General features: G+C 35.5%; 1 protein-coding gene across 1 annotated transcript; it reads right to left on the minus strand.

Annotated features, from left to right (window-relative positions):
* Positions 1-8,588: 8,588 nt before the first annotated feature.
* On the minus strand, positions 8,589-9,095 carry LOC143592521 (uncharacterized). Its single transcript, XM_077072448.1, has 2 exons — positions 8,925-9,095; positions 8,589-8,876 (listed from the first exon to the last, which is right to left on the minus strand). Exons 1-2 carry the CDS (start codon positions 9,093-9,095, stop codon positions 8,589-8,591), a joined length of 459 nt encoding a protein of 152 aa, XP_076928563.1.
* Between the last annotated feature and the right edge of the window lie 3,264 nt (positions 9,096-12,359).

Raw genomic sequence — 12,359 nt, forward strand, 5'->3', positions numbered from 1 at the left:
TGATCGTTCGTTAAGACCAATTCGTTATATAAGCCAATTCGTTAAGAAATAACGAAGGAGCCTCCTTCGTTAACGAACTGGATAACGAAGTAGACTTTGAAATAATGACAGAAAGGTCCCTGGACTGATAATATAATGGATTAATTAAAAAGAAACCCTCGAACTTTATGAGTTAGCAAATAAAATAATAAATTAGAATTCTATGGAAAATGTGTTACGATAGTTAATAGAAATAAAATTTTCCCAAACTGACCTGGCAGCTTGACCCTAGCCTGGGGCTTTGCCTCTTGGACTCTGCTAGGGGATGCCGTCCTTAGAACCCCGCTGCCAGGGGCGCTGCCCCCGAACCCCCGTTCATTGAGGGTTATAATTAAACTAGAAATACGATATGGGTAGTAATAGTTTAATTGATACATATAATTGTTATACAGTTAGCCGTGCACAACTCAAGAAAGAAATAACTATAAACGGTGAACGTAACCGAGTTCAGGTGAGTTTCTAGCCCCACTTCCTTGTTATGTTTTCGGGGCTGTGTGCATACTCGATGTGAAGTGTGAATACACTTACCTTAAGTGTTAAGTGTATGTTATAATGTTTGATGTGATATATTTATATATGTTATAAATGGATGTCTGTTAGTGCGTGACGATCTTCGGATATTGCACGTATTGACAGGGAAAGTAATTCTTGTCGATGCGTGAACGATCTTCGGATATTGCACGTAATGCCAAAGAGCATGATTTCCAGGTAATAAGCAGTATGTATGAATGTTATGTTGTGACTTATTTATTGTGTAACTGATAACAAAAAGAAGTGTGTTGTACGCAAGTCGAGTTCAAGTGTGGTAGAAGTGGTTACAAGTTGGTAAGGGTGTAAGTGACATGACGATTGTACATGGTAGGGTAAGCCTATACGTGTATTCTTTATTAATTGGCACAACGATCATACGTGGGAGGGCGAGCCTCTACGTGCCTTCGTTAAATAAGTGGCAATACATAAGTACGTGGGAGGGAAATCCTCAACGTGCTTCCGTATTTAAGTGGTTAAGATGTAGGGGCAGTAAAGAGGTTAGCGGTGAGGTGAGCAAGTTAGATGAACGACTATGTGTGTCTTCGAACACATATGTATATATATAAATGCATGAAATTGTTGTATGGTTAGTTGCCTGATTAACTAGAAATCACTCAGTTTAGCTGACTTTTAGTATGCACGCATGTAATTATATACGCGGAGCTAGCTTGAGGACGACACATCGCAATGATTGAACAACTGACATATGAAGATGGAAGAAATGATGTTTTAAATGTGATGTATTATGATACGTTTTAAAGACAAGTTTGTATGTTTTGTAACGAATCGCGAAAAGTTTTAATTAACTCTGATTTGTAGAACTGTGTTTATGAGTAAATCCGACGCTAAAGTAGGGCACCGGGATCGGGGCCTTACAATGGCAACCGCCGGCAACAGCTGAGCAACACCCAGTCAGATTCTCATCATCATCATCGGGTCATAGAAAATGGTTTAAGTAATAAATGAAGAACATAATGCGTCTCCTTGTTTCTCTCTCTAGAACCCAATATTGTCTCAGATCCATCACCGCTAACAATCATCCGCGGCGGCCATGGAGTCACCGGAGAAGGAGTGCAAAGAAAACAACAGGTGCCGCACATTCCTCCGCTGCCACAGACAACCGGAGCCGCCGACAACGGTGGGGCAACTTGTATGACCCCGATACCGGTTCCCTACAGTGGACGTTGGATTTACTCATAAACACAGTTCTTAATATCAGAGTTAATTAAAACTTTACGTCGAGTATAAAACTTTCATTAAACATTCATAACATTTCATAAACTTGTCTTAATCATACATTCTTGTCTTTCAATTTAACATCAGTTCATAAAAACAACTTGAGTCTTCAGATGCCAGCCTCTTATTCTTCCGCCATGTGTCCCGCTCAAGCTAGTTGTCTTATAATACTCACCTGCGTGCATACTAAAAGTCAGCTACGCTGAGTGAGTTCTAGTTAATCATACAACATACAATTAGTTCACATACTTGCACACATGCCCGAAGGTGTGTAAACCATTCATACTTAACCTGTTAACATTACTTTTTTACATACGTTCATACATTCATTCTTCATACTTTCTTTACATTAATAGTACTTACATAACTATCCATACTACTTAAAGAGCTTTCCGCCCCTATAACCTCACAGATATTGTAAGGGTCTGGTCCCTACCCTCACAGATATTATTAGGGTCTGGTCCCTACCCTCACAGATATTATTAGGGTCTGGTCCCTATCCTCACACATATTATTAGGGTCTGGTCCCTATCCTGACACATATTATTAGGGTCTGGTCCATATCCTCACATATATTATTAGGGTCTGGTCCATTTATTCCTTGCAACCATACCATACCTTTCTTTACGTACTTTCCTTAACGATACGTGCAATATCCGAAGATCATTCACGTACTATCAATCTTTCATTCATAATATAACATACATACTTTCCTTAACAATACGTGCAATATCCGAAGATCATTCACGTACTGTCAAGCATTCATTCATAATATAAACATAACTATCACATTCATCATCAAGACATACAATTACCATTTAAAGTAAGTGTATTAGCGTTCACATTGAGTATGCACACAACCACGAAAACATAATAAGAGGTGGGGCTAGAAACTCACCTGAGTCCTGTTACGTTCACCGTTAATGGTTATTCCCTTCTTTAGCTGTGCACGACTAACTGCATAACAATTACACGTATAAATTAACTATCACTACCCATATCGTGTTTCTAGTTTAATTAAAATTCTCAACGAACGGGGTCCGGGGGCAGCGTGTGACACCCGGCTAAAAATTATCCTAAACCGCGACTAATATAATCTCGATTAGCAATAAAATTTCATCATTATGAGAAAAGTCTTCTTTATTAGTGATCTAGACGTTTCAAAGTCAACAAAAAGTGCAAAAATCGCCACATAACGAGCCTGACGTGGAATAACATCGGGTAACGAGTCAAAAAGTAAATAAATCCTTAAAGGAGCTAAATGATCTCGAAAAATTAAAATACATATTAAAGTAGTCAAGACAATGTATAAACTTAATATTAGAAAGCTCGAATCGCAAAAATTACAAAATAAGTAATCGAGTGTCGGTGGACGACCTGGTAAGGACCCAACGTCAACTATTTCCAAAAATTAGTTTCTTAGGCTTGTATTATCTAGAATCCAATTTCGTTCAAAGTCTGACAAAAATTATTAGAAACGAGTATCGTTTGATTAGCTAAAATTCGTTAGACGTTAAAACGGAAACTTAAGATTATTATTTAAAAACCCACATTTTTCCCACCCCCATGACACCTCACCCCAACACCTCACCCCCTCACCTCCCTTCTCATCCAATCAACATCCAACAACAAAACCCCATAATGATTATCCTAATCATTACCCTCATGTGTTGGCCTAATCATCATCACCCACTTGTCAATCTATACCTTACACCTCACCACACTTATCTCTCTTTCTCTCTATATCTACGGCTCAAGCACACACACATACACACACTCAAAATTCAAATTATCATAAACACATTCAATCAATAATTAAAGATCCATGGAGAATTAATCAAGAAACAAGAAAGATAAGAAGAGATTAGGAAGGAAAAACACCACTCTCACACCTATAACATCACCATTCTCATCTTTCAAATCTCCAAGTAAGTTTTGATTTAAGGTTGATTTTTAGGATTGAAAGTATTAAATTAGGTGTTCTTGAGTAGATTGAGCTTGAAAGTTTGAAATTATGAATGGTGATATGTGTATGTATGAACCGTAGGTATGTACGTATGTGTTGGTGGAAGGATCAAACCCGCTTACACATGCATATGTTCATCACAAGATCATACATTGATTGCTAAGTTTGATATTAAGTGTTGTTGACCTTTTTTGAATGAACTTGATGTTAGGAGTTGATATTAGAATGGATTTGGATTGATTGCTGATCATTAGCTTGATTAATATGAACTTGAATTATTGAGAGATTATTGTTAGAGATAAACAAAACAAGAGTTTGTTCATAATTGAAATTTGGGGATTTTTGGGTTTTGGATTAATTAGGGATTTTGGATGGATTGTTGAATCAAGAAATGATATGGAATAATCTAATTGAAAATAAGATAGGTTATATGCTAGAATTAATAGTTGGAACTTGAAGATTAACAAAGATTGTTAAAGTTACTAAATAAGGAAACTTTAATTTAAGAAAAGTTGAATCTTTGATTTTGATATGGATACTTGTGATGAATTTGTTCAATATGTGATTAATAACAACTTTGAATTAAGATAGGGTGCATGATTAGAAGCATGGATTAGTTAACACCTTGGTTAAAATGGACAACAACTTACTAAATAAGGAAATTTTGTTAAATGATAAATTGAAAGAACAAAACTGGATAGAAAACTTAGGATGCATGAAACCCTATCAAACTAATTGAATGAAACTTAGAATTGTACTTAATCAAAGTGGGAAGATTGAATTGGATAGAATTATCAAAAATTAAACGTTACTATAATAGGAAATGTTGTTAGTTAAACACTTAATAAATTCATAAATTGATGAACTACTTGAACTTATACATAAATGATGAGATGATATGATGATTTGAACCTGAACATTAAATTATTAATCTGATATATGTAACGATAAACTTGATTAATAACATTATTAACAAACTTAGAATACGAACTAGGAGCTTAAAACTTGATTAAATGTGTCTTGTGAAATGATTTGGTCAAAACTGCAATTTATGGTGAATTATGTGTAATTATATGTGTTATTAGTTCATAAGATGATTAGTGTAGACTTGTTCAACTTATTTGACTTGTCGGTAACGTTAACGGTCGAAAAATCGGCTTTTTTTAAACGAAACCGACAACAACTCTTAGGGACTGTTTTAGAACAGCCCCTAAAGTTATAAAATCCTAATATGTAACATAAGTTAATATATGAGAAAATTACGGGATGATAAAATTTAGTCCTAAACAATTCGTGTCGCGAAAACCAACACGAAAACGTTAAAAAGTTGCTATTTTAGGAAAATATTAACGAAAAAGAAAACAATATATTTTTACAAGTTAACATATAAAACTTGCCTAATATATATGTAACAAGTATTTTCCTAGATTTAAAAGTTACGCTTTATACGAAAAACCAAACGGTTCGTTTTGAACACCAAAACCGATTAAACCGACAAGAATTATGAAAAATAAAAGATTAATATTTTCTTAAAACTTTCCAGCAACTAAAACTTAAAATATTATTATATATTTTATGTGTTTATTTATTTGACATAGTTATTTAAATAATAGCTAACGGAAAGCCGAACTATGTGTACTCGCTTATTGGCTTATGTGCTTATGTGAACACTAAACTAGGATTAATAAACTAAAAAGGGCTTTATATAAAAACTAAAACCAAGTTTTTATTAACAAAACATGTACTAATATAGGACACGCAAATATTGGAACGAAAAGCTACAAGCAGTGAGTTTCTCTATCGAACCCCCTCGATTTTTAACTGGACTTGTTTTCAAATTGATATTTAATTGTGTTTTGGGGGAAAAGCATATTCTTCATTTCATATGATTTTTATTAATATTGTAAAGGCATTTAATTTACAAACTGTGTCTAATGCGGGATGAGTCTAGTTGGCTAAATAACTGTTAACCGAATTAGTAAGGGCACAGAAATATGGGTAGATCTATCGGGGTGACGCCCCCCACTTCCAATCGCGTTGGGTTAAAAGTGGGTATATTTTGAGTATGGTATGTATCGAGTTATCAACTATGATAGTCATACGTAATGTTGTATTCTTTGCTCGTCTAGAACAGCACGATTTGTTTAAGAAGTAAAATGCCTATTGTTTTGTGATGCGATGACGGTAGATCATTAGACACGGATTGGTGATATAATGGCGTTAGACCATTATACACTGGATATTTTGGATATATTTCGGGGTGTAGTGACGATTACACACGAATTGATATCGGATATAAGGACAGAAGATCATTATATGGATGTTGTTTTCGATTCATATATATATATATATATATATATATATATATATTTGGATTATTTTGTTATAAAGGGAAACTCACCAACACATTGTGTTGACCGTTATTTTAATATGCTTTTCAGGTTAATAAATGAAGTATTGAAGCTTCGCGAAGAACTCGGGAAAATAGTGGCGTGTTTTTGAATGGAAAATGTTGACTTTATATTGAACTTGTAGTTTGAATAATAATTGTGTAATATGACACGCGTAATGACTCTGATGGTTAAATAAAGTTCAACTTTCGTTATAAATGTGTACTAAGTATGATTGGCTGAAACGACATCCGTCACCATCCGAATGACTTGGTCAAAGTCTTCGGCTGTCTTAATTATGATTTTCGGGGTGTGACATAGCGCCCTTGGCAGCGAGGTTCTAGGGGCGGCAGCCCTTTGCAGGGTCCTAGGGGCATAGCTCCTAGCTGGAGTCGAGCTGCCAGGTCAGCTTGGAAAAATTTTATTTGCAATAACTGTCTTAAAACATTTTTCATTAGAATTCTTATTTATTATTTCATTTGCTACTCCATAAAGTGAGGGCTTCTTTGTAATTAATCCATTTTATTATAAGTCCAGGGTCCTTTCTGTCATTCTTTTAAACTTTAATTCGTTTTCCAGTTATTTAACGAATGGGGTTCATTCGTTACTTATTAAATTATAACTAACTTACCCTCATAACGAATTGGTCCTTATAACGAACTGGCCTTTATAACGAACTGGTCTTTATAACTAACTGGTCTTTATAGTGAATGACCCTCTATAACGAATGGACCTTTAACGGATGAGGGTTCATTCGTTATCTCTCTGTAACGAATTACATAACGAACTGTTGCTAATTCGTTGTTTCTTTTTAACAAATGGGCATAACGAATTGCTTGCTAATTCGTTATTATTCCGGTAACGAATTAGGGTTAGGTCAAAGAATGTCAGAACATTCTTTGACAAAACCTTAACCTCGTACGCCTCCTTTCTGGCGCCACCATGCCGGAAAACCGGGTGGTGGCTGGAAAAGCGTATTTTACCCCATTTCACACCGTTTTTCACTGTTTTTCGTCCCGTTCGATCCAAATCTGATTTAGAGTGACCCCTAAGCTCATATTTTGATCGGTTTATACCCGATTCCATCAGAATCTCGTGACTTTAACGGTTTAGGGTGTCAGTTCGTCGTTTCGCGACTAGATCTAGCGGGTTTGGATCCATACAATATCATACTATCATTATTTCAGATCGATACTCGAGTTTTCCTTGGTTACTTCGGCTAGAGAGATGAGAGAGAGCTTAAGTGTGTGTTTTCGATGGTGTATGGAATAGATGCGAATGAGGGAATTAATGGATAATAATGGTACTTATATAATGGGCTTAAGTCCATGGTCTTTCTCTTTTGCTTATAACCCAAGTCCATTACCCATATTACTTAACCCAACAAAAGCCCGACATATAATAACTCATATTTTATTTTATTTTATTAACCGAAACGAGAAAACGGGATGTTACACAACTCCCGTCTCTTTGTTTCCCTTTTTAAAGCCCACCCTCCATCCCTCTTTCTCTCTCTAGATAAATAACCATAGATCCGACATCGTCAATAATATAGACGACAACCATGGAGTCACCGAAGAAAAGGCACGACTGCCGGGAACTAAATATGGAGAGAGGGCTTAGAGAGAGAGAGAGAGAGAGAGAGTTAAGAAGAGAGCTTTTAATTTAGAGAGAGAAAGCATTGAACATGACAAAATGCAGGAGAGTGTGAGACTGATGAGATTGAGAGGCAGTGGAGAGAAGTAAGAAACACGCATTACAAACGTGTCAACATTTTAGTGCAAATACAACTTGTACGAAACGCATAAAAGGTGATAGCGGTAGAACAGTAGCATTTTGTGAGAGAAGAGCAACTTCCAAATTAATATATATATATATATATATATATATATATATAAAACTAGTTTGAGACCCGTGTATTACACGGATAATTAATGAAAATTTTAATATTTAAACATTAAGCAAAATAAATCAATAACAAAATTATCATATATTGTTAATTCAATTACAATTTAAATTAAAATTACATAAATTACAAAAGAATAGTTACCCAAGTATTTTACAAATAAGAAAAAATTTCCTTATACACAACATTTGTGGTTGTATTGGTTAGATTACCATGTTTATCAAGAATCAGAATCTTTAGCCCACACTTGCTTGTAACTCTTAACAAGGCGACGTGTAATTGTCCATGTGAGAACACGGGTTCTTTTAAGTACAAACCAACCCTATATAATGATTGACCTTGGCTTTGTTTATCATCATCGCGAAACATACTGCAAGGGAAAATTGTCGTCTTTGAAATTTGTATGCTATTTTTTGTTGTCTGATGGAGTCAGTGGCGATATATGGATCAAAACTCTATGACCAATGTTAGTTCCAGAAATAATTTTACCTTCAACCACACAAGTACCTAAAGATATAATCTATAGTCGAGTACCGTTACATAAGCCTTCTTTCTGGTTAAGATTTCTAAGAAGCATAACAGGAACACCAACTTTTAGCACAAGCTTGTGGTTTGGTAGTCCGGATATTATTAGACCATTAAGCAGTTCGGGAGAGTATAAAGTTGTATCAAGAGTGTCGTTGATATATTCTGAACTACATATTGTGTCTGAACTTAAGTACTCGACTTCATCACCTGGAAAAAACTTGAGCAAACTGTTATTAATCTCATCAACAGTTTCGTTTGTTGGTGCACGTATGGCTCTATCCTAAAAGTAATGTTGGTTCTCGTAATTCTGTAGAATATCAGGATATACAAAGTCAAAAAGGTTTGATATAGGATCAACAAAATCTTTTATAAGTAGATCGTCAGGTAAATCTATCGTTGCAACACCATCAATAGGACCGCCAATATTACCTTCACCTATTTCTAAAATCCATTTCGCAAACAATCTGGTTTCTTCAACATCAGATGATGGCGTACCCATAGTTAACCTTAGGCTTTTTTGTTAATCTCAAGACATTGCATTCACTTCAAATGTAAGAAGAACATAGAGAGGCATTCACTATGACTTGTCTAGTGCCCTTTTCAACCACAGGTAGGATTTGTCGACAGTCTCTTCCAAACACAACAACATTTCCTCCAAATAGCAAATTAGAAGATAAAACATATTTTAAAGACCTGTCAAAAGTTTGAAAGCCATGTTTGTGAGCCATTGGAGCTTCGTCCCAAATTATTAATTTGGTTTTTTCAAATAGTTGTGCCTCGTTTGTGTCTGGATCCATGTAGCAAGTAGAATCCTCATTCAGATTTAACGAAATATGAAACCTGGAATGTGTTGTGCAACCTCCGGTTAACAATAACGAAGCAATTCCACTTGAAGCAACAGTTAGGACTATTTCACATTTTGATCTTATGGCAGTTAATAAGGTCTTCCATAAGTGCGTTTTACCCGTTCCACTGTAACCATATATGAAGAACACACCCCCTTTATTCCGTTGAACAACCATCATTATACGATCAAAAACAGTTTTTTGCTCTTGAGTAATTGAACTAAATAGAGTTTGGAATTCTAGTAAAATCAAGTTTTGATAGTATGGCACTCTTCGTGAATCAAGCTATTAGATGCAATAGATATATACTCAGCATGGGGGAAAGGCATGGTTTGATATTTTTCTTAAGCTTGAGTTGTTACGCAACAAGATTTTTTTCAATCACAAATAAAGCGAGGTTCTTGATTTGATCTTTAGTTAGCGATAACTCTGTGAAAATTGAATAAAAAATTAATTTGGTAATATTTGACAGGTGGTCCATGGGACAACCCTTAAGTAGTTTAAGTTCGTTACTAATCATGCGCTTAGTTGGTTTATTTGGTTGAATTAGATAACTACGTTTACTCGTGTAATGGCAGGTATTAGAAGCTAGATGATGGAACTACGAGAACGTAGGCGAAAACGGTGGCGAAAACGGACTTGGAACGAAGAAAATATCAAGAAAACAAGAAGTTGGTGTGAAGACCACCGTAGCTTACGGTACCCACCGTAAGCTACAGTGGGGTTGGAGAATTTTAGCTGCCGTAAGGCAGACACTAGCCACCGTCGGGTTTTTGGAAGCCACCGTAAGCTACGGTGGCCACCGTAGCTTACGGTGGACGTGTAACTGAAATTCGTAACTGCTATTTTTTATGTATTTTTGGACGGCCTTTGATATTTTTATCACATCTTTTGACCCTAGAGCAACCAAGAGGCGATTTTGGAGTGCAAGAACAATATTTTGAGTGTGGTAATCATTAAAGACTCGTTTTTGATTCTTATGCAAATTATAATCGAAGGAATGATGAACCGAAACATGTGTGGCTAAATTCCTTTGTGTTTTCCCTCGGATTGTAAGGTTTCTTATGTTTGTTTGGTTGAATGTTTATCAATTTCTGAGATAATATTTGATCTTATTGATTTCATTATTATGATGTTTATGTATTGATTGATAGATTATTAGTTTATCGATTTTATGTTCTAAACCGTCAGTTCTTGGTTTTTAAGTAATCGAGATTAATCGGGAGGGATTTAGGGTTAGATAAACTAATTGGTTTTTGATTGATCACCTTGCGTTGTATAATCCAAGTACTTGATCTTCATTTATCGCATTCGTTTACATAAACACGAACTCAGTTTAAACATCAACTGTAACATTCATGGAAACCTGAAACCGAAGGAAGGCATATTTTCGCATATTGATTAAAACTCGTTTATTGCTTAGTTCCTTTTGTTTTCAAAACCAAACAACCAAATCTTTGAATTTACTTTCTGCATTTAGTTTAATTTAGATAAATTACATAACTACTTGATAACACAATTCCACAAACTCCCTGTGTTCGATACCCGCTTAGCGCTATCTAATAGTTGTAATCGGTTTATTTTTGAGTGAGTCTTCGACCTCACGTCAATATTAACGACTATATATAAATATAAATATTGTAAAACTGACTTCCAAAATATTAATACCTTGTGACTTAAAATACATCGTTGGTTGTAAAGAATGTCATCTGAAAGCCATTTCCAAGTATTTATTCAGACATGCTCTGGTCTAGAAAGGCTATCCGTTGACAACATTGTAGCGAACAACGTGCGTACTCCGTGACCCAACGATGAATGGCTTGCCTCTTCAATTGCCTCAATGCATTCTTGATCGTCTTCTAAAAATCAAAGAGAGTAGCACACGTTTCTAAACGAAGGTTGAAGACGACCGTTAATGGTACGGATTTACTCGAATGATTTTAGACCTTTAACCATGTTTAAAAGAATTCGTAAGAAGTACGCTTCCCTAGCAGCAGGAGACACGATATGAATTCTTTCTATGGAAAATCCCGATTTTCTTGGTTCCCAACGACGGGGTAGAGCATGCCAAACAAATTCATAAGGTAATTTAACATAAGTCAATTTACGCGCATTAGCATACTTTTGGTTGCACTTCATCCAAGCAGTAAACATGGAAGAGGAGACACTTTCAACTTTGTCCAAGAAATTATCAATATCATCGTCCGCACTATAAACTACATGTTGTTGTCCTTGAAGATGGAAAGGTAGTCAGGTAACCAGAAGGCATTTTGTAATGGACATCATAGCCGAAAATATGTTAGGCTGCCTCAGAAGCAGATAAATACCGACAATCATAAATTTGTTCAATCTCATCAACTTCTGGTTGTTCCACGCTTGCTTGTGTGTCGTTTTTGGAAATAAACAATAGCTCGATCAAGTCCTTTGTTGATGTATTTAAACAAATACTTTATATATGACGCCTGATTGCACCATTCAACATTAATGTGTGCTTGATATCGTCTTAACAGGCACTTGTTGTAGGGTACCACACTTTGTTATCTAATTGAATGTCTCCTTTTTGAACAAATTGACCAGAATCGCGTCTTCAATACAGGGGATAACCTAGTGAATCGACATATGTTGCCTCACGAAAGTTCTTTGGGAATTTTTTTGAACATTGGTTGTCAAACATGCACGAGCAAGTCGGATTATGGGCACCACATGGACCGTGAATCATCAACTCATTCACAAGGTTATGTAATTCAGGGTCTTCATTATTATCAGGAATCTCCGCATAAATAAAAGGATCAACGTCTTCTACATCGGGAAGCTTATGATTGGCATGCATAAATAAGCACATATGAGCATGAGGCAAACAACACTTTTGAAATTCGATTGTATAAACAATATAAATGATTTACTTATTTTTACTATTT

This window comes from Bidens hawaiensis, unplaced genomic scaffold (genome assembly GCF_021521415.1).
Source record: "Bidens hawaiensis isolate Kalapana, Puna unplaced genomic scaffold, B.hawaiensis_p1.1 tig00000190_1, whole genome shotgun sequence".
Lineage (NCBI taxonomy): Eukaryota > Viridiplantae > Streptophyta > Magnoliopsida > Asterales > Asteraceae > Bidens > Bidens hawaiensis.